The 22,477-nt window shown below is 44.6% G+C and overlaps 1 protein-coding gene across 2 annotated transcripts in view; it reads right to left on the reverse strand.

Moving 5' to 3' along the window:
- The window catches only part of LOC107139305 (O-acyltransferase like protein-like), a 52,771-nt gene that overhangs the window by 24,518 nt on the left and 5,776 nt on the right, over positions 1–22,477 (reverse strand). The window contains exons 1-7 of one of the 2 annotated variants that reach the window (XM_015482183.2): positions 21,378–22,318; positions 14,534–14,673; positions 12,943–13,021; positions 7,787–7,928; positions 5,801–6,027; positions 2,294–2,473; positions 1,461–1,563 (exon numbers count right to left, since the gene is read on the reverse strand). In XM_015482183.2, the coding sequence (XP_015337669.2) occupies positions 1,461–1,563; positions 2,294–2,473; positions 5,801–6,027; positions 7,787–7,928; positions 12,943–13,021; positions 14,534–14,673; positions 21,378–21,687 (1,181 nt within the window). In that variant the 5' untranslated portion in view covers positions 21,688–22,318. Of the gene's footprint in view, positions 1–1,460; positions 1,564–2,293; positions 2,474–5,800; positions 6,028–7,786; positions 7,929–12,942; positions 13,022–14,533; positions 14,674–21,377; positions 22,319–22,477 lie in introns of those variants that run through there. The other variant, XM_048806131.1, reaches the window with a different exon arrangement.

The following is a 22,477-nucleotide window of genomic DNA, read 5'->3' on the forward strand; positions in this document are numbered from 1 at the left end:
CCCACCTCCCCACCATGGCTCTGCTCCAGCCTCCTTTCCTCTCCTTCACAGGGTCTCCTCGCTCTTACCCTGGCTCTTCTGCACTAGTCAATCCCTCAGCCTGAAACCTTCTCCCCTGGTTAGCTTTTCCCAAATCTGTTTCCTTCCTGCCATTTTGGTCTCCGCTCAAACAGCACCTCACCAGGTAGCCTCCTCAGACCTACTCTAAACATCTGCCCACTCCCTCTCCTCCACAGCCCTGTTCTGTTTTTTTCCTGGTATTTACTTAGACTATTTTTTCTTTTGTTAATTACCTCCCACCCCCTCCACACTCACTAATGGAAGCACCAAGCAAGATCCTCATTTGTTTTATCCATGAAATAACCTTAGGGCATGGAACAATGGCTGACAGAGGGCATTCAGTACATAGTGGGTGGTGACTGAATGCACACCCTCTACTGTCACCATCTCCCTGGGAAAGAGGTGAGGACATGGAAAAACACAGAACATGAACTCTGGAGTCAGATCCTGGGTTCAGATCCCATGTCCACTAGAACTATCTCCCTCAGTCTCAGCCTCCCTATCTTCAAGTGAGGATCTTTAGTGCATGCCCACGATGGCTATTACAGAGTCCTCCAAAGGAATGGGGTGCTGACCCATGCTACAGCGTGGTGTACCTCAAAAACCTCATGTTAACTGAAAGAAGGCAGGCCCAAGGGCTGTGTGTTGCATGACTGCACGCACATGAATTCTCTAGAAAGGGTCAATCCATGCAGACAAAAAGCAGACAGGTGGTCTCTAGGATCTGAGCAGGAGGTACTGGGGAGTAACTGCTCCATGGGCATGTGGGGTGATGAAAACGTTTAGGAGCCAGATAGGGGTCATTGCCAACATTACTGAGTGTGCTGAATGCCACTGGGTTTTACACTTTGGTTAATTTTATGTTATATGAATCGCATCTCAGGAAAAGGAGGAAAGAAGGAAACAATCCCTTTATTACACAGGGATATCAAGAGGATTAAGTGAGGTAATGCTTCCAAGTACTTAACACAATACCTGCCATTTATTAAACAATTAGGAAATTTTAACTTTGCATTAGTTTAAATAAACACAATTTTAGGAAACATCACATCATTTTCTTCATTTTTCACATTTCACTGTAGTGAGAATTAGAAACTTCATCATGAATCTGCACCAGTCTATGGACCAGATTTTGAGAACCAATGAAATAGACAATTTTGGTAAAGAAAATTGACTTTTATCAAAGGCCCAATTCTTAGAGTCATCCTAACTTGTTCAATGAACCATGGATACTGAAGGGAGTAGCCTGTGACAACAGCACCGTCTATAAAAGGACAGAAGCAAAGGCCCAGGCAGGTAAGTGTGGAAGATCAGCCTTGCTCACTAAGGCGAGAACGGCGATGTGCGTGCACACGGCCCAGAACCAACAAAACAGAGGCAAATGCAGTCAACTTGATTACCTGATCAGGAAGAAGGTATCAACCCCAAGATAGAAGGGGCCACTCCGAGAATAAAGGTACAGTGGGTTTTTAAGCACTCTGGTTTTCCATTCAAGCACGTTATCTGTAACAAACATGAAAAAGCAGGGGTTTTTTGTTTAATGGAGGAAAGTCACATGATTTCTCAATTCAGAAAAGCAAGAGGAACACCATCAACATTCGGTGCATTGGGAGGCCCTATGAGCCACTGTCCTTCACTAAGGGAACTTAGATTGGGAACAAAGGTGTTGACTAAAGTCGCTGTCACTCAGGCTGTGACCTCCCTTGTGCTCTCACGGTGCTTACAGCCCCCATGGACTCTAGCAACGTCAGTCCAGGTGCAGGTCACCTAGGAGGCTCCTTCAGTCTGCCCTGGACCAGCCCCCTCTCTGATTCTGATTCATGTGTGGTCCCCTGCTAGACAGCAGCATGGTTATGGTAGAGAGTGGCAGCAGATGGCTGTCAAGAAAGGCTGATTCGATGCCAGCAAATCAGGTTTACTTATGCTTGCCTGTTTCCAGGTAGGAAAAAAAAGAAAAAGAAATTACTTTCTGACTTTATCAACCATGTCCCAGAGGAAACCCAGCTCTCTGACTGATGAATATATAATACCCAGGAATCACTATGTATGTGATTATATGTAGTATTTATACCTAGGAGTGGCTCCTCTGAGCCACTCACTATAGAGGTCACAGGCTAGAGTCTCTAAAACAGGGGAGCTGCCATGCTCATGTCCCATGGCCCAACTCCATCTCACATGGAAGGTTCTATCCTCCCTGACAGTTCTCAGAGGGAAGGCACACAGCTCTCCGCACCCAAAGACAGCCACGCAGTCATCTGGCTGGTGTGTCCTGAGATGATCCAGAGGAGACTTAAGACACGGATGCCATTCAGTGCAGGGCAGGTGCCTCCTGGCATCTTTGTAGTCCAGATGGCCGGCATGTTCCTCTGCCAAGAAAAGCACTGTAGAGCATGATCCACAGCTCCTAGAAACCCTGGGCCAGAGCAAAGTTGTTACTGTCCACCCTGAAGGCCAGCCCTATCAACACAGCACCCCTTAACAGGAGCCAAAACACACAGAGATCTTGGCAGCCACCTGAAGCTCTCATTCCAACCCTGGACTGCTCCATGGTCCCCACTAGACCCATCTGCAGACTCTTGCACACCTCCCCACCCCCAAACCTTGATCCTCCCTAACAAGTTTGACCTGAGGTTGGTGACCCACAGAGCCCTGCACAGAATGCACTGTCCAGCATGAGGCCCCAGAATGCCAGTCCCTCTCCCCAGGCCTTTATGAAGGTTGGGGGAAGAAGGTAGACATCAGTAAGTAATCACCTGATCCACAGAACCTGTATTCTACTTGAAATGGCATAGCTGGTGCTCACCCAAGGATGAACCACCACAGTAACACCTTAACTCTGATCTAGAACAGGCATGGAGACAAGAGAGGTGGCACAGTAACAAAGGTACAGGCCTTATAGGTGCTCCTGGCTCTGAATCTGGCTGTCATTTATTAGCTCTGGGATTTCTGGAAAGAGAATTAACTTCTCTGTGTCTGTCTCCACACCTGCAAAATGGGACTCAGAATACATCTTATAATCCCAGGATCATCATGAAGAACAAAGGAGCTAATACCCTGAAGAGAGACCAATCCATAGAAAACATGAGATCACAGCTACTGTTATCACTATTTTAAGCCTTATTGCTTTAGGAATGAACACTCACTCCTAGTTAATTTATTTCCTGTATTTTTTAAGATTTAATTTGAACTACCTTAAGAGCAGATTAAGTGGCTGGAATTGTGAAATAAGAATCTATGAAGCTCAAAATAACTTCAAAAGACTCCCAGTTTTTCCTGTACAGAACTTAGTGCCTTAAATTAAACATCAATGTTTCTTTGCAGAATTAGAACTTATTCACGAATGAGACCTGGCTTATAACCAAACTCTGGAAATCTAAATCAATTTATTAAATGAAAGAACTTAATTACCTAGCATTTGAGGTTCTAGGGGTAAATCTGAGTTTTCCACGAAGCCACTCACTGCGAAGTACCTCTGCCCAGAGGCCCAGCACTCGCCCTTTCATTTAGGAAAATCGTCCTGCACTGAGACTTGGCGATTAACTGCACACAGCCAGCAGCTTTCTACACCTGGTGTCACCTGACTCCTCCTCGGTTTCCTGAGAAGACCCGTGCTGTGATACAGACACAGGACCAGGGCCTGCCAGGTTCCCACAAGTGCTCTAACCTCCTTGATCCTAGTTTCCTCACTTTTAGAATGGACAGTTTTGGTAAGATTCTAGAACAATGCCAAAGGTCTAGCTGAGCTCAGTGCTACCTGGGTGAGCAGGTACTCAATACATTGTTGTTGTTGTTGATGTTGTTGTTGTTGTTGTTATCATTTTCTCTAATTCTATTTGGGGATGAACTTAACCATCAGGGTCATAAAAATCATCTGAAAATAACTGGTCTGTAGGGAAGACAGCTTCTCTGATTCCCGTTTGGCTCATTTGTAAATGGAAAGTTTTGTAAACCACAGGAACATGGGGAGGACTGGATGAAATAATGCATGTGGTCACTGGTTCTCAAAATGGGAGTCCCCAGACCAGTGATCAGAGTTGTCACAAGTCCTCCAGGTGATTCGGATGCACACTGAGGTTTGAGAACCACTGGGTTTCTCTGATCACAGAGTTTCAATTCGGGTGAGGAACCTCAAGTTTCAGCGGTGGATGCCTGACGCCACGCCAGGTGTGTCTGCCCTAAACCTTGCCAACTGGTCTGAAGTGGGGTCTCTGGGGGCTGTCGAAGTGCTGATGAGAGCCATGCAGGATTCTTCAGTTCCCTTCACTCTGAAATCCAGCTGTCCCTGCTGCCTACTCAGCAAGGTCAACGCAGTCCAAGCAGAAAGTTTGAGTAAATCAAAATCCTAACCTGTCCCTCTCCTGGTTTAACTGAAGAGAATAAGGGAAAGGAGGATGAATTCAGAGGAGGTAAATTCACATAATCTCATTTAATTCCTTCAACAAGTCCCATCTTGTGCCCTTGTTTACACATGTAGAATCTGAGGCTCATAGAGGTCAAACAATCTGACCAAGGTCAGAGTTAGCAATTAAGGCAGGCTTAATTGGGGATCTCTGAGCCTGTACTCTCTGCTATGCTGACCATGCCACCCAACGAAGAGCAGAGCAAAGTCTGGAACTTCATCGTGCAAGAAGTCATTGAGAGATTCCAAGATCTGGGCAGTCACCATAATTGTTCTCAAGATCTGACAGGATCATCAGGAGAGTCGATCTTCCAGATTGATCTTCCAGGGCCCAGCAGGCAAAACCAGACCCACGTGTAGACGTTGCAGGGCAGCAGGACCCTTGCCCAGGAGCTAAAAAATCTGCCCTCCATCACAGCTGCATCCTGGGGAGCTGCCAACTGCTTCTGACTTGGAGAACAAGTGGGTACCAGTGACCTTGAGGTCCTCTCAGCTCCTCCTTGGACTATCTCCAGCTTAACACAAATATGTTTTGTTGTTTTTCTCCTTGCTGTTGTTTTTGTTTAAAATGCAAATGGGGGTCAGGAAAAAATCATTGCTATGCTTTCCACCATGGACATGTTCCCTGAAGCACTTTATCCCATATCATTTTCTTCTGGCCCATTCACTGATTTTTTTTTTTAATTTCTTTTGCCCTCATTCAAGTTAAGGAAGAACACTTGTGTAGCCCTAAAGAGAATCTGCCCAAATTACTCCACGTGTCCTAGAGGTCTTTGCCTGGTGAGGCAGTTCTTGTGCACAGTGTGTGCATAGGTGCTCTCCCCTGCAGATGGACAGGTGCACATGAAGTCAGTGCCCGTGGCTTCCCACTAAAACAAAACACAGAGCATTCCTCTCAAGTCCAGCCTCGTGTGACATCTGTCTCTGGCTCAGATCCACTCATCAGCTTGTGTTGCACACTCACCCCTACCCGGGCTTCAGGTTGTGTATAAAGCATTTATTTACCTTAGTGATGGCAGAAGCACCTCTGAGCCCTGTTGAGTTGTCCTGAGACTGACCACAGCACAACCCTGAGCTCGGTCCTGACCCAGTCTTTGATGAGCACAAAAACACACTGGATAATTGTACCCAAGAAATAAAGCGGCCTTTTTGGTGACCTTGCTTTGCCTGGGCACCCGGGTGGGAAACAAAGGCAGACTTGTGAGCAGCAGGGAGCCGGCCTCCTCAGTGACATTTAGAAGCTGCTGGGCATTCACTAGAACCCAGCGCTGGAGGGGTCATTTTCCAACCAAGTCACCTCTCTTGGGTGGTCTTAGGTTCATGAAAACGCAAAATGCCCACCTTTTCCTCCACTCATGGCTCCTGGGGGAGAGAGATGGGTGGGGCAAGCCGTCCACTGGAACCTGCTTCTTGGCCACCTGCTCTCTGCCTCTCTCAAAGGCACACTCCCATACTGGGTGGAAGGTGTCCCGGGTGTTGGTGAAGTCCCAGGGTTAGGGCCTTGTCCCCTGGCCGCCACGAGGATGGTTCCAGCCAGAGGGAGTGCCAGGCCCAGCAAGGTGAGAAAGCTGCAGGGAGAAGACACAGGGCTGGGCCTTACCTCCCTGACCCCAAAGGGAGGGGCCGAGGAAGGAGCCGACAAACACACCCACCGAGTATTCATAACAATTTTAATAGTGGGGAATGACATTCTAAAGATAACAAATAATGAAAAAATGACAAAGGAGAAGATTAATGAGTTTCACTTATCTCCTTATTATCATTGGAAAAATTATCATAAGCAAACCAAACACGGAGGAAGATATTTGCGCGATATGACTAAGGATTAATATACTTTATAAATGTAAGAAACTTTAAAAATCAATAAGAACCCAACTAATGCACACAGGAGAGGGTGAGGAAAATAATATAAGAGAAAAATACAGCGGTGGATAAACTCAGGGGAAAAAAATCTTCCTTACCAGTTTTTTTTTTAAAAATGTAATTTAAACCAATTTATTCATTTATCAGATTGATGCCAGTTTTTATAAAGGTGGTTTTTGATGCTGGTGAGATGGGAACAAAGAAGACGTGGTCATTCCCACTGGGACAGTAGGAATGAACTGTTGAGGAAAACATGGTCAAATGAGTCCGTTGTTAGGACCTGACAATTCCACATCTATCTGCTTTGTCCTCGGGAACAATTAAAAATGCAAACAAGAAGGAAAGGGCAAGATACTCACAGGAGAGGCAACACCTCCAAGCAAAGAAATTATCTTCACTGCAGTCACATGACAGCTAAGTTCTGGACCATTCTGGGACAGGACTTGTTTCTCAGTGGTTATGAAACCCAGCCATGTATGGGTGTGGTCAGCCTTTCCCTGGTACATTTTGCTTCTTCTTGTGAAGATTAATGGAGACCTCTCTATTCCTTATCCCACTCAGGATACTGTGACAAAGTGCCACAGATCCGGTGGCTTATGAACCATAGAACTTGATTTCTCCCAGTTCTGGAGGCTGGGAAGAGCAAGACCAAGGAGCCAGTGGGTTCGGGATCTGTAGGGCCAGCTCTCTAGTTCCTGGAACCTACTAGCTGAGCTCACATGGCAGAAGGGGCTAGGGAGCTCTCTGGGGTCCCTTTTATAAGGGCACTAATCCCACTCATGAGGGCTCCATCCCACAATCTCATCACCTCCCAGAGGCCCTATAGGGTACTGATTTAACATCCGAGCAGCCATCTTAAATGTTAACCGCCATCTTATGAGGTAAGTTTCACTTTCCTGTACTTCTTACCCGAACTCCCCCCACCCCATTAGTGAACTACCCCATGGTACCATAACCCCAAGCCAGTCCCAGAAGCACACCACCCCTTGACTCTGGAAAACCCCATGGTGCCCCAATCCCATGCTCTTCCCACCGGCCTAGCCCTGATGTAACACCCGCGAGCCTATCCCACAGCGCCACAGCTACAACTCCAGGCCCCTACCCCACAAAAGCAGAACACCCAAACATCCTGGGGCCTCTCTCCTCTCTATGGACAGATGGCCTTTGTGTGTCAGCTTTGAAGAATAAACTTCCGTGTGGCTCTCTACCTGGTCTCCATCCTTCATTTCTCGTTTGCCTGTCTCTTGCTGTCTCACTTTCCTTTCAGGCCCCACCTCCCCAAACCACTACATTGGGGTTAAGTTCCAACACAGGGGTTTGGGGGACAAACATCCAGGCAAGGCACATTGGCCAGACATGGTTCCGTGAAGGAAATTAGGTAACTAAAAGCAGTGGGGGAGGGGAAGTTGACAAAGAGGTCCCAACAAGACCACCGGGCCAGGTGCCTCAGACGCCTCTACTCACAGACACAGGGCAGCAAATGTGTCCAGGGGGAACAGTCCAGCAGCACATCTGGCCACACTCCCAGCCGACAAGGAGGAAGAATTTGCTGTAAAGAGGGAGAGGGAAGGAGCCAAGAACGAAGTGTTTCTGAACCTCAAAATATCTACCAAGAGAGAAGAAGAGGCTGTGTTAATTCCTGAGTTTACTACGATCCTTTGCACTTTCACAAGTACTTTCCTATTATTTTAAAATGAAAGTCTGACATTAGAAAGGGAAGATGGCCTTTGTATACAGATCTTTCATTTCCCTGGATGGATCCAACCTCAAACCAAAAATATTTTTTTTGAAAAATCCTATCTGTAATGAGCGCAGACAGACTCTCTTCCTTCTCATTATTTCCTAAACAATACAGTATTATTTACGCAGCATTCACCTGAGATGCTGGGCATCATAAGTAACCTAGAGATGATTCAAAGCATTCAGGAAGATGTGTGAAGTTTCTACGCAAGCACCACGCGGTTTTATCTAAGGGACTTCGGCACCCATGGAGCTGGGGATCCTCGGGCGTCTTGGAATCACTGTGTGTGCTGTAGGGAGAGGGTAGGGGAACCAGGGCACATATATGCTGGAAGCCACAGAGCTTGGCCCTCAGCCCAGCTGGAAATGGACCACGTGTCCTGAATGCACAGCCTGTCTGCTCTCCTGCATCCTTTCCTAGCACACCACCCTGGGAATGAGAAGCCTAATAATGAGCCATTTCTGGTTCAGATCTCTCTCTGTGAACAGGTCGCCACAAGAGAGAGAAACAAATGCAATATTAGATGAAAAAATACAAAAGGAAGCTGGAAATCTGGGGGAGGGAACCATCCCAAATGGAAGCTGAGAAGCATTGGCTTAGGACACAGTTAATGAGTCTCTGGAAGAAATCATAAAGATCTTACTAGAAGACAAGCACCAGTGTCTCAAACGTTATTGAGGCTTCAAATCACCTGGAAAGCCTACTAAGGGTCACTCTCTGCCTCCCCTTCCTACAGGCTTCTGATGCAGAGGTCCAGGAGAGACCCAAGGATCTGCATTCCTGCAAGCTCTCAGGCAGCACTTTCCAAGGCTCAGCAAAGGGTGAGGATGTGGTGGGTTTCATATAGCCACAGGGCCAATCATGAATAACAACACATGCTGCTGTTTGTTAAGTGCCTACTAGATGTCAGGCATGTTTTGTTCATTATTTCTAATCTTACAACAACCCTACATGGGGATTACTACATTCCTTATTTTACAGACAAGGAGAATCAGCCTCTGATAAATTCATAAATTGAGCATAGTGATTAAGAACAGGTTCTGCTGGGTGTGTACATCTGGAGTTCCAGCAACTCGGGAGGCTAAGACAGGAGGATTGCAGCTTCAAGGCCAGCCTCAGCAACTTTTTCAGACACTGCCTCAAAACGAAACTTTAAAAGGGGCTGGGGATGTAGCACAGAGTGCAAAAAGAATGTCCTAGGTTTGGGATCCTGGGTCTATCTGTACTATGTGACCTTGGGCAAATTACATAATCTCTCCTTGACTTAGATCCCCACTCTTGGTAAAATGGGGATAATAATAGTACCTCCCTTCCAGTGTTGTGAATTCACACCCAGCTCTAAATTCTGCTACAGTCGATAAAAATCAATGAGCTGCCAGTGCACATTCCATCGGCCTTAAGTGTCTGTGCCATCCCGGGTTCCAGACCAACACAGGAGACTATGAAGCCTTTACTAGAAACTTCATTGATCTGTTTCCCACTGACCTCCCACCCCACCCACCTTGCCTCTTCCTTTGCACCCACAGACCAAGCCCTCTCCATGAAGTTTCCTTCCCCCTGTCCACTGCACTCCCCACTGCCCCTCAGGTTGATGCTCACCCCGAGCACTCAGTGTAGGATCAACATTCATTTCTTAATAGTGTCTCCTAATAGCTCAGGTCCACATATGTTCCTGGCTAACTTGCAGGTTTCCCAAAATGAGTAACACTGAGTTGATTTGGTACCCCCAGCACACACGTGAGACGTCTCATAAGGCCAGCTATGAAATTGCTCAAGAAATACTTTCTGGATTAAACTAAGAACAGAAGATGACATTCTGTGAAGTATTTTAGATTCCTTTTGAATTCCTCACCAGAAAGGCACTTCTGGGGATAATTTAAGGAGTTGCTACATATCCAGTTTCTCAGTCGGCAACGGGGTATCCATTCTGCGAAGTGCTGGTTGGTCTACTGATTCTAATCGTAATAGGCAAAGCAAGATGAAATTGGCTTAATAAGGTGCAGAAAAGAGAAGTCTTAAGCACTGATTCCAAGCCACTAAGAACTCAGTGCTTTTGGCCTCTGCAGAACAGTGTGATCATCATAAAATGATATAAAATTTCCGACCAGACAGACTCCTAGCAAACCCCTGAGAGTAGAAATCTGTAGCCCTCTGGTGTTGCCTCTGGAATTTGTTGACTCGGTGCTAAACAGACCCTTAGAACAAGGCTCTTCTGTTTCAGCTCTTGTGCTGTCCGCACGACAGGTAAAGTGGCTGGCTTCACATTGCACTTCAGTAGGCTTTGTCCAACGTTTGCAAGCGTTCTGAGTGCAGCGCCCTGGGCTAAGAGGACTAGGAGTCCTATACCACATGACCAATGCCCTGTTGCACTTAAGGGAACTCAGATAATGGAACCAGTCCAACAAGTCCATGTTAGGTAGTGTTCTAGGTTAAATTAAGTCTCTTCAAAAAGGTGAGTCCAGACTTGGGTGTGGTGGCACACACCGGTAGTTCCAGCAACTCTGGAGGCTAATACAGGAGGATCAAAAGTTGGAGATCAGCCTGAGCAAATTAGAAAGGCCCTCAGCCACTTAGTGAGATTCTGTCTTAAAAAATAAAAAGGGTTGGGGATGTGGCTCAGTGGTAAAACACCTCTGGGCTCAATCCCTAGTACCAAAAAATAAAAATAAAATAAACCCAAAAGGTTCAAGCCCTAATCCCTGGTCTCTGGGAATGTAACCTTATTTGGAAATAGGATCATCCTAGATATACTCAACCTAAAATGAGGTCAAACAAGGTCAGGGTGGGCCCTGAATCCAGTATGCGTGGGAAAATGGGGGACAGAGAGACACACAGGGGGGATCCCCACATGACAACAGAGTTGGAGGTTGGAATGGTGTGTCTACAAGCCAAAGAGTGCCCAGGATGGCTGGTGACTACCAGGAGCTAGCAGGGAAGCAGGGGACGGGCTCTCCCAGAGCTTCCAAAAAGCTCAGCAACTCCTTGATTTCAGATTTCTAGTCTCCAGATGTGCCCTAAGCCACCCAATATTCCACACACTGGTCCCGGGAGCCCTGAGAAAGGAATAGAGAAAGTGATTCTGGCAGTCCTGGACCTGAATCTTTGGGAAACCGCCCAGAGCTGGGTCTCACAGTCATCGCATTCAAGTTGGAGCTGGACTCTCCGCACCTGGTGCTGTGTATTTTTATTCTCAAGAGCTCACAGTCTGTTGGGTAAAATTTTACAACATCTTATGACAACCACTATACAGTGCTTTATCCCAGCCTGTGGCCACAGCTGTCCTTTCCACCTGCCCTGCGTCTCGATCCCCGTAACACTGTGGTCATCTTCACTTGGCCTTTCTCCTACAGTGGCCCCTCAGCTGGGCCTTGCTAAGCTGGTTGTCCCCACATCTATAGAGGGAACCTTGGCAGCTCCATCAAAAAGCTTCAAGGCATACCTGACAAATCCCTTCCGGATAGGGACCTTCCCCGGGGCAGAGATGCTCTCATTCCTACCCTGGCCTCTGTGCCAAAGCTGGAGAAAGGCCTTAACCCCAAAGACTAACTTCCACTAATACCCACTAATCCCCGTGTCGGCTCTGCTCACCCAAACCAGGGCTTTCCAGTTCATCAAAGAGGACCTTCTCATCTTTCTCAGAGTGTGAATTTCTCAAAATATCTTTTTTATTGATAGCAGTTTTCCAAATGTTTCATTTTATTCCAAAGGCGACTCTAGCAGGTAAGCTTAACATGAGCCAGAAAAATTAAATCTCTTTAATAAGAAACACGATTTACTCATTAGACTTAGGGAGTCACTCGCTCACATGAAATGCCAATTTTACAAGACCTTCTAATGCATCTTTGTTTCTAGGATACTTATGGCTTATCCAATAAGAATTGAATTTGATTCTTAACAAATTGAGGCTTTTGGAGTTTGTTTTTCTGATGACTCTGGGGACCAAATCCAGGGCCTCACATGTTCTAGGCAAGAACTTTACCACTAAACTACACTTACCAGCTCTTGTTTATTAAAAAGAAAGAAAGAAAGAAAGAATTATTAGGCTAGATAGACAGTGAACCCAAAGCTGCAGTGATCATTATTAGTCAGAGGACAAGTTAGGTTTCCAAAAACTTAGCTGCCATATCAACGTTTTAAAGGACAACTCTTAATAATTGTCCCATTAGTTCTCTCTTAGATGACCACGATCAATACAAAAGACATGAGTGGAAAAAGAATTTAGGCTTTCAAGCTCTTGCTCGGAAAAATCTGAAAGACTTAAAGGAAGTCAAGCCAATTTCCATACAGAAGCTAAAATTTATTCTTTCTCCATAGCCAAGGGCAGGAGTGGTCATAAAGCCACAGAAAGCTAGAGCCAGGTGAACCTGAGAGCCCACCCACTTGCTGCATAGAGGAAGAGACTGAGCCTGTGGAGATTAAGTGATTTGCCCAGGATCACGAAGCTGGGAGGTGACAACCAGGACCAAATGCTGGGCTCTTAGCACTGCAATGCTCCGGCCTCCCCAGTCCTGGTTCAGGAGCACCTTCTGATGAAGCAGGTGCCAAACACATGCGCCCGAGCAGAGTGCACACACCGTGTAACCCAAGGCCACCCACCTCCTATCTCAGGCCTGAGAGGCAGTGGCGTGAAGGAAGACGATTTAACTCCACATTGTTATTACATGAATGTTCAGCTCTTGTCTCCTCCTCTTCTTTCTCTTTGCCTCCTGCCTACTCCATGACATTCACTTCTGCTCCCAGCCCTCAACTCTTTTCTCTCAGTTGAGAGGATTGATTGGGCTGGAAGGTTGGCTCACTCCCTGGGAACCACCCGTCTTGCCTCTAAGGAGTTGGGGATGTTCAAACTTGATACTGAAATAATAGTTCCTCTTGTACCTACCCAGCCGAGACATCGTCGTCACATCCTCTTCAGCACAGGAATCAGGGACACATATGCCCACACTATAATCGGCTCCATCCTGAGAAACAAACGACACAAAGCTCTTTAATTTTAGTGTTCGCAGCATGTATGCATGATCATTTCCAAGTAATGCTGCCACCACACACCACCCATAAATTCAGCAGATTGGAAGAAGGATAGAAGGGTGTTGGAAGGAGAAAATCACAGAGCGATTCCAGTGAATGTCTACATCATCAGATGCACATATATTTAAATTAAAATGTATCTCCAAATTTAATGGAGCCGATTATTTAAGAAGCAGCCACCGACGGGTTTTGGATAATCTGACCCAATGAATCTCTCCTCCAGATTAGAAGTCATTAAGTGCTGATTCCCCTATCATTTTCAACACAATTGATAAGTTGCCATTTCAGGGTAACAGGACACAAGAATCTAGTAAAGATTTCATTAATCAATCAATCTGATAATTAGAATGTCTGTCCCAATAAAGAGAAGATCAAATTATAAGTAAATTCTGGAATGCTTCTTCTAAATGTATAACATTCCTGATTAGGCCTGACCTTTTTGCTGTGATATCAAAACCATTAATCTGCTTTGAAAATGACGTTTGTACACACTGATTAAAGTCTCAAGCAATCATTATCCCAATCCTCAGCAAGACAAATGAGGCTGACTGATAATATCCCTGTCTCCATGGTTAACCACTGCAAGCATTTTATAAGCTTTAATATCAGAGAGCTTGCATTTCTTATTGTTATTTCAGATAATTGGTTTTAGCCAACTAGTAATGTTTCTTTTAGTCTTGTGTGACAAGTATAAAAACCTATCCTCTATTTAATAAAAGGCTGTGCTATTCCTAGGGTTTTTCCCCTGAGCTGTAAAAGGATTAACATACTTTGAAGACAGTGAGCCCCACATCATTGGTCAACTGATTTAGCAATGTATTCATAAAGTCAAGACCCATCTGCTAGGATAACCTCAAATTGGTGTTTAGAGCTATGTTTCTGGGGAAAAGGGTTATAGGTAAAGGAAAGTCTATCCTCCTCTGGTATTCCAAAAATTGATGGGGATTCAGGAGCTAGTGCTTAGAACTGTGTTCCAAGCTCCTTGATTTGATACACACCATACCAAGCAGTGTCATATCCTTGAGAGTAAGGATGTCGAGAAGGGACGTGGGGAGAATGGTGAAAGCCCTAAGAACCCCAAGAATAGAAGACTGAGCTTATAAAGAACATCCAACAAACCCAAAGAACGTGTACAGGATCTTGCTAGCGAAGGTGCTGGCCAGGACTTGAACTTGAATTCCCCATGAAGGCCCTCCAGAGGTCTTGCCCCACACCATGTGGTAGGAGGAATATGTCAAGATCCATGTGGTTTGGGGATAAGTGCCTCAAATAATTCCCCACACTCAGAAGAAGCTGAGCAACTATTTAAGTAGTTTTGATTTTTTGCAAAACATGGCAATAATTTTTGATGTTTTTAATTAAGAAAAGCAATCCGTAGAGTTGTATTGTGTTCTGTATCTTTATACTCACTTGACCTTCAAGAGCAAGCAGTCCCCAACACTCACCTGCTGTACATAAAGCTTGCAGTACTGCCCTTGGAAGCTCCCTGCTGGGCCCTGGGCGGAGAGGCACTCACTGTATGATCCCAGCCTGTCCACGTTTCCATTAAGAACGTTGCTCCCAAGCTTCCCCACAGAGTCATACACTGAATTTCAAAGCAGAAAAGGTTTGCAAAATTAGCATCCTTATGTCACTTTCAAATGAATTTATAGGAACTTGGCTTCACCTTCCAAACCTATCAGACACTTGTTTGACCAAAAAAGGAGGAGAGACAGATTCACACAGCCTTGCTCATCACCAGGACAGAATGGTGAAGTGCGTACTCTTGCCATTACAGGACCTGTCAGCAGTTGCCGAAAAGATTTTAAAAAAAGAAAGAAAGGAAAGAAAAGAAATCAAACTCTTTAATAAATGCTTTCTGAGGAATGAAAAAAAATGTAACTACAATCTGGTAGCTTTTCCTTCTCCACTCACATACTCATGAGAGAATACTCATGTCTTAAAACAAATAAATGAATATATGTGTCTGATTTTGTGGGATCTTATTTTTGGAGAGAGCTAATTTTTTTTTTTTGAACCTTAGAGCAGAAGGGACGAGGGATCAAGCTGCACAGTCAATGCCATTCTCAGCCCTCGTCTTGCAGAGGTCCTCTTTTGCTTGGGTGATTTTTTTTTCTTTCATTTAAAAAATTTATGTCCTTTCATATTTCTTCATCTACTCCTTTCCCGTCCCCAATTTCCCCTATGTTGGAAGTTTTTGTTTGATGCCTTATGTTTGAAGCGTATCCTCTCATTTATAGGTGTTCTTGTTTTGTATATGTGCGTTTGCCACTTACATGAACAGTTGTGTGTTCCAATATCCTTCTGTTTATACACATGTTGCTCAGTGCTTCATTTTCAGTATTTTATGCATATCTAGTGCAGGGTTTCTAATTGATGTATAGTAATCCATCACTAAATTTGATTTAGCTATTCTTCAGGTGATGGACACATAAATGGCCCCACCTATGCAAACACATGGTGGTCAATTCCTTGCACCTGTGCAGACACTCACACACAAACATGTATACACACATACTCAGACCCTAAGTAACAGCCAAATCTACCACACTGTGGGAGCAACAACCAACATGAAGCTGGAATGTGTCAGGCACAGCTTTGAGCACCTTCTGTACACTCTCTCCCTTGGGAGAGACCCTGGGAGATAACAAGAGAAGTAACCATTGTAATCCCCATTTTTCAGATGTGGACACTGAGGGAAGTCAAGTCCCTCACCCAAGGTCACGTTACTAGTAAGTGGTGGGGCAGGTAGGAAAACTGAGGCCCAGAGGTGATAGCCAATGTGTACGTCATGTAAACGTGCCTCTTAGTGGTTTTTCTTTTTCCTTCAATTTTTATTGTTTTCTTTTATATTGTAAATCTACATTTTTTTTAAGAGATAGCAAAAATCAGAGCTATGTGTTCAAACTAACTGGTCAAGACTGGAGGTGGGTGTTTAACCCAGTTTAACCTGAACCCTCTAAAATAGACAAAAAGACCCTATTTTTACTTGTCAGTTTGGAAGATAACTTCTTGTACATAACTAAAAATAATGATATTCCTTAGAGTGAGCAGAGAGAAAACCCCAAATATAGCTCCTCAAATTACCGAGCTCCTCTCACACGGCTGTCTTTCTCCTCACAACCACGACTGAGCTCCTGAGGTTTAACCCATTTTGTCCCATGGTCCCTTGTGTTGCACACCCATAAAATCTTAAATATTGATATTAAATATAGTATCAATACATAATATAATCATGTAAACTGTAACATAATAATAATATAAGAAGAATATGATTATATTAATGCATAAGTTCTACAGCATGATTTCCAACCTATTTTAACATGCCTGTGTCAAATTTGTTGAAACATCCACACACCTGAAAATGTGGGACTTAATGGATTTTAATTTCGATATCAGGTTGAGATAACTGCATTTTGTTTACATGTATGCTTTTTTCAAAAAAGTGCTATGCTATTTTGAAAACCTCCTGGCCATTATTGTGCCAAAAAAAAAAAAAAAAAATCCCCTTGGCCATTTGTAGCCAGCAGTCATTTTTTAGGCTAAAACTGAATAAAAATGATGAACCATGTCCTTCCCCTCTTTTATTTTTTATTTTATCTTTGTGTGTGTGTGTGTGTGTGTGTTTTGTGTACCAGGGATTGAGCCCAGGGGCACTTAACCACCGAGCCACATCCTCAGCCCTTTTTATTTTTTATTTTGAGACAAGGTGTTTTAGTCACTTTTTTTGCTGCTGTAACTGAGAAACCCGACCAGAACAGCTGTATAGGAGGAAAAGTTTATTTAGGGGCTCACGGTTTCAGAGGTCTCAATCCATAGACAGCAGACTCCATTCTCCAGGGCTCCAGGTGAGACTGAACATCATGGCGGAGAGTATGGCAGAGGGAAGCGGCTCACATGATGATCAGGAAACAGAGATAGACTCCATCTCCAGATACAAAATATATACCCCATAGTCACGCCTCCAATGAACCACTTCCTCCAGCCATAACCTGTCTCCTGTTACCACTCGGTTAATCCCATGGGGATTAATTCACTGATTAGGTTAAGGCTATAACCCAATTATTTCTCCCTCCCCCTCATGGTGAGACGAGGTTTACTGTTTCCCAAGATTTGGACGGAGTAAAACAAGGAACAAACCAAATATGGCCACCATCCACCCACCTGTGCCCCGCTGAGAGGCTGTGGAGTGGACACTGCCATTGAGACTGTTTGGTCCTGACGGGTCCAAAGGCCAGGCTTTTGTCCTTCCTCTCCATCTCATGAGCTGCCCCACAGCCTGCCAATAGCTGCTCTTTATGTTGAAGTTTACCAGAGTTGGTACCTGGAGTTTAACCCAAGATTCCTTCCTAACTGATGTGCCCAGTGACCAGAAGTTCAATGTCTTAGAATCTGCCCAGGGAAATATGTGAGCACGCATTGCAAGATGCTTGTGGTGATAATGCTTGTAATGGCCATAAAAATAGGATTCAGAACAGTAGATTGAACCAAGTGAAAGCACCATCTTATAGGACAAAACTAGCTTAGTGTTGGCAGTTTCAAATAGTTCTCCCTCTCAGGAAATAGTTCAATGAGCAGTAGGACTTTCGTGTTTCACAATACCATGCAAAAAATAAATAAATAAATAAATAAATAAATAAACATATTATTATGTGGGGGAAAAGATAGTTCAAGAACATCTGCAATCCTGGCTACTCAGAAGTCTGAGACAGAAGGATCACAAGTTCAAGGCTAGCCTCTGCAACTTAGTGAGGCCCTAAGAAACTTAGCAAGACCCTGTCTCAAAATGAAAAATAAAAAGGACTGGGGTGTAACTCAGTGATAGAGCACCTGTGGGCTCAATCCCCAGTATAGGAAAAAAAAAGAAAAAGACAAACTATAAATATACTAAACAAACTCATCTTTCTATTAGATGTATATATTTAAAAAAAAAAAAGCAAGAAGAAGGTTCTTGGAAGTTCTAGAAAAACATACACCATTGTAACACTTTGTTATCCAGGAAGGGGTCTGGTATTTGAATGACAGAATTAAAAAACAAACAAACAAAAAACACCTTGGGCTTTGTATTGTTTAGATTCCTTTACAGTGTGGGTAGATTCATATATTACTTATATGTCATAAAATATAAATGCAATTTCAAATTAGTGCATTTTTTTAAACTTCAATCACTCCCCATTGTCTAGAGCGGGGCTTGGTAGAGCACACCCCACCGTTTGTCAGTAGGCTCTGTGGCACACAGCCACAGTCATTTGTTTTCCTATCTTCAGGGCTTTTGTGTTCACACGGACAGAACAGCAGGCTTAAGTAGTTGCCCCAGAGGATATCTGGCCCACAGAACTGAAAATCTTTACTATTTGATCCTTTAGAGAAAATTTTTCAACTTCTTATTTAGAGCTGTGATTCTCAATCCTGGGACTTTTTTTTTTTTTTTTTTTTAATACTAGTGCCCTGGCTCTATCTTTGCAAAGGATGCAATGTGGGCTCAGGCATTGATGTTTTTCAGTTCCCCAGGTGATTCCCAAGAGCAGCCAGGCCTGCCTACTCTGACCTGTAGGATGAACTCTGAATTCCCAAGACCAAACGCTTCCTCGGCTCCATGGTAAGGACGCACCAGGCTGCCACTTGTCTTTCTGCCTGGGTTGTCCCGCCTTCTCCTCTACAGGCACATGGTGAATCATCCTTATTCCGTCTCACCCAGGAAATACTCCAGACTCTTGCTCAATGCATCACACCGTAAGGTATGTCACTGTGTACCTGTCCCCCAAGAAGGCAGGGTCACACCATGTCTTAGTTAATGCATAGCTCAGAGAAGGAGCCCAGTGAACACTTGCTGAATTGAATTAATAATTGAATTGGTAAAGTTGGCTCAAATGCCCCAAATCCAACTGGGCACACTTATATTCCCAGCTGTTCTGGGGGCTGAGGCCAGAGTATCACAAGTTCAAGGCCAACCTAAGCAATTTAGCCAGACCCTGTCTCAAAATAAAATTTTACAAGTCTGGGTATGTAAATCAGAAGTACAGCACATATTTACCATGTGAGATGCCCTGGGTTCCATTCCCAGTACTGGAAAAAAAAATCCAAAATCCAGCTTCACTGTCCCATAAAACAAAACAAACAAAATGATCATTGGATGCATTTATTAGAAATAGACGAATGATTTTCTAGGTACCTTCTCCATCACTGATGGGGTACCCCACACTCTTCACCTAGAGTTTAAGGGTCTGGAACTGTAAGGGTTGAGGGGACAGAAACAAGAGAAGTGCCAACACTGAGCATGCCTTCCCCTGGGGTAAACTCTCGAGGGTGCTTATAGAGGGTACCCAATTCCTCATCTGAGAACAGTAAATTTTATTTTTTTCTTCCACTTGGCATTTTGCTTTACAAACTGGTTGCACTTGTGGTTTTTTAGCTCAGTGTGTTTTGTGTGCTATACAAAATCTCAAATTTCAATTACTTCTTTCCTGATGATGAACTCAAATGGACAAGTCGCCCTTTTCCAGCCTCATCCCTAATTAGTTTCTGTCAAGAACCTAAGAGATAACCAGGGCAAGGCCACCATCTAAATCAAAATGCACTGTGTCGTCGGGGGAGGGAGGAACAGAAAAAACTAATGATTAATCACACCTGCTACTTCAGATCACATGGTAGTTATTCCAGATTTTCATTTTCAAAAGATTAAAAAAACAACTTGTTTCAATTCTGTAGGCCTAATTGGCAGACGAATCTTTCTCATAAGGTGGCAATGATATGTGGATATTAAAACACGCAGCCAATGTGTTTTTGGCTGGATTTGAATGGCAGAAAGAAAGACCTGGGTCGACTGACTTAAATTTTAAAATGTGATGGGGTCTGGGTGTGTGGCTCAGTGCTAGAGTGCTTGGCTAGCATGCACATGGCCTTGGGTTTCATCCCCTACACCACAAAAAAATCAATAAATAAAATGTGACACATTTACACAATGAAGTTAAAGGCAATAGAAGCTTCTGGAATGCTAAGCCAGAAATAAATCCCAAAAGAAATAATCACCTTCAGCATTAACAGCAAATATTTATTAAGCATCTAACAGATTTTTTTTCACTACAATGAAGATTTTTTTAAAAAACTAGAATGCATACTTGTTGCCCTATAGTTGATGATACAGGGCAAACACACATAAAATGCTGACCATCCTGTGCTGGGAATTTCCTTGTGGTGAGAAAGAGATCTGCACATGCTATCAATTTCATGTCCAATTCCCAAGTCAGGCTCTTTGCAAACACTCCCTTTGTGTCTGGTCAATGATTAATCTTATACCTGCAGAAAAGAACAGCATGTATTTTCATTTCCTGTAGCTACTATAACAAATTACCACAAGCCTGATGGCTTAAAACAACAAAAATTTATTTTCTCACAGATCTAAAAAGCCAGAAGTCTAAAATCTCTATCACTGTGACAAAATCAAGGTGTTAACAGGGCTGCTCTCCTTCTGGAGGCTCAAAGGGAGAATTTATTCATTGCTTCTTTCAACTTCTGGTGACTGCCAGCCTCCCTTGGCTTGCAGCCACATCAGTCTCTGCCTCTGTGGCCACATCAACTTTGTGTGTGTGTGTCTGTGTCACATCTCCTTATGCCTCCCTCTCTTAGAATACATGTGGTTATGTATATGACCCAACTGAATAATCTAGCACAATCTCCCCATTTTAAGATCCTTAACTTTATTTGGGGGTTGGGGTACCAGAGATTGATCTCAGGGCCACATCCCCAGCCCTATTTTGTATATTATTTAGAGACAGGGTCTCACCGAGTTGCTTAGCACCTCAGTGTTGCTGAGGCTGGCTTTGAACTCGTGATCCTCCTGTCTCAGCTTCCCATACTGCTGCAATTACAGACATGTGCCAGCGTGCCCAGTGGTCCTTAACTTAATCACATTTATAAACACCCTGTTTTCATATCAAGTAAAATTCGTAGATTCCCCAAATTAGGATGTAGATAGCTTTGGGGAGAGGGCTTGTTACAGCCTGCCACAGCAAGGATATCTGATATCCAGCAAACCCAGAAGTTCCATGGAGCCCACTATGTCACCCTCGCTCTAATGGATTTTCTGATTTCTGCATCTTTTCTGTTCCAAACTCCAGCACCAGCAGAGGGACTGGCACTGAGTAAAATACCTTCCAGATGGCAAGCTGGGTGGGAGAAGAGGCAACATCCAAAGACTAGAAAAACAAATAACCCATTCCTCCTCTCCTGATGATGAAGAGCAATGGCTGGGGTGGAGCGCTGGTGCCCACCTACGCAGTGTCCACTTACCGACCACCTCCCCTGACATGGTAGTCTCATTATCCCTTTCAGCACCAATGATGAAGGACACAGATGAGGCATAAAATAATCTCTCCAGGAGATCAACTGTGAAGCCCGAGGAAGCCAGACATGGGCATAGGAAGCGAGGCATCCTGGCCACAGGGACTTCGTGTAGGAACCAGGGAGGAAAAGGGTTAAGAAAAAGTGAGAGCAAAAGTAGCCACTTGGGGAAGATTTTGAGGATGTTAAGAGATGAGAGAAAACAGGAAATGAACAGCCCTGCAGGCTGCTTGGGAACCAGTAGGATCCCCTCCTCCATCACTCTGTCCAGAGGGAGAAAGTCCAGGAAAATGCAGAAGTCCCCGGAAGCCAGGGCCCAGTGCAGAGCAGACTTAGAATTCCATGTGAGCAGCTCCTCCAAAAGCCTCGGCTGCAGACAGTGTCAGGAGCGGTCAGCCTGGATTTGATAAACGGCTTCCCACAGGTCAGCGGCATCTCAGGGAAGAGGAGGCCCAGGCCCTACCCACGATGGATTGGCTTGTTTCTTTTTTTCCATCCCAGTTGATAAATGTGAGCTTTTAATTCTAGAGAGTGCGTTTGACAAGCCGCAGTGAGCTGCATTCATTTCTGTATTCATTTTCTAGAGTTGACCTAACAGATCTCCAAACAGACCGGCGGCTTAGACAAGGGGAATGGATTCTCCTGTGGCTGCGGAGACAAGAAGTCTGAGATCACACGCTGGCAGGCTTGGCTCCGTCTGGAGGCTCCGAGGGAGAGTCTGTCCTGTCCTCTCTCCTGGCTCCCGGGGTGGCCAGCCTTCCCTGGCGTTCCTGTGCTTCCAGATGCAGCGCTCCCGTCTACGCCTCCACCACTGCAGGGCGTCTCCCTGTGGGTGTCTGTGTCTGAACCGTCCTTTTTTAAGGAGGCCAAGCGTTGGGGGCCCACCCTCACCCAGTATCACCTCATCTTGACTGCCTGCAAAATCTTGACCCCTCTCTCCAAGGAACCAGAGAGTTAAGGCATCACCATATCTTTTTGGTGACAAAATTCTGCCCTCAACACTCTCCAAGTGGGTGGTTTTATAAACTGTACTGACATAAAGGACGTGT

This window comes from Marmota marmota, unplaced genomic scaffold (genome assembly GCF_001458135.2).
Source record: "Marmota marmota marmota unplaced genomic scaffold, marMar, whole genome shotgun sequence".
NCBI classification, from domain to species: Eukaryota; Metazoa; Chordata; class Mammalia; order Rodentia; family Sciuridae; genus Marmota; species Marmota marmota.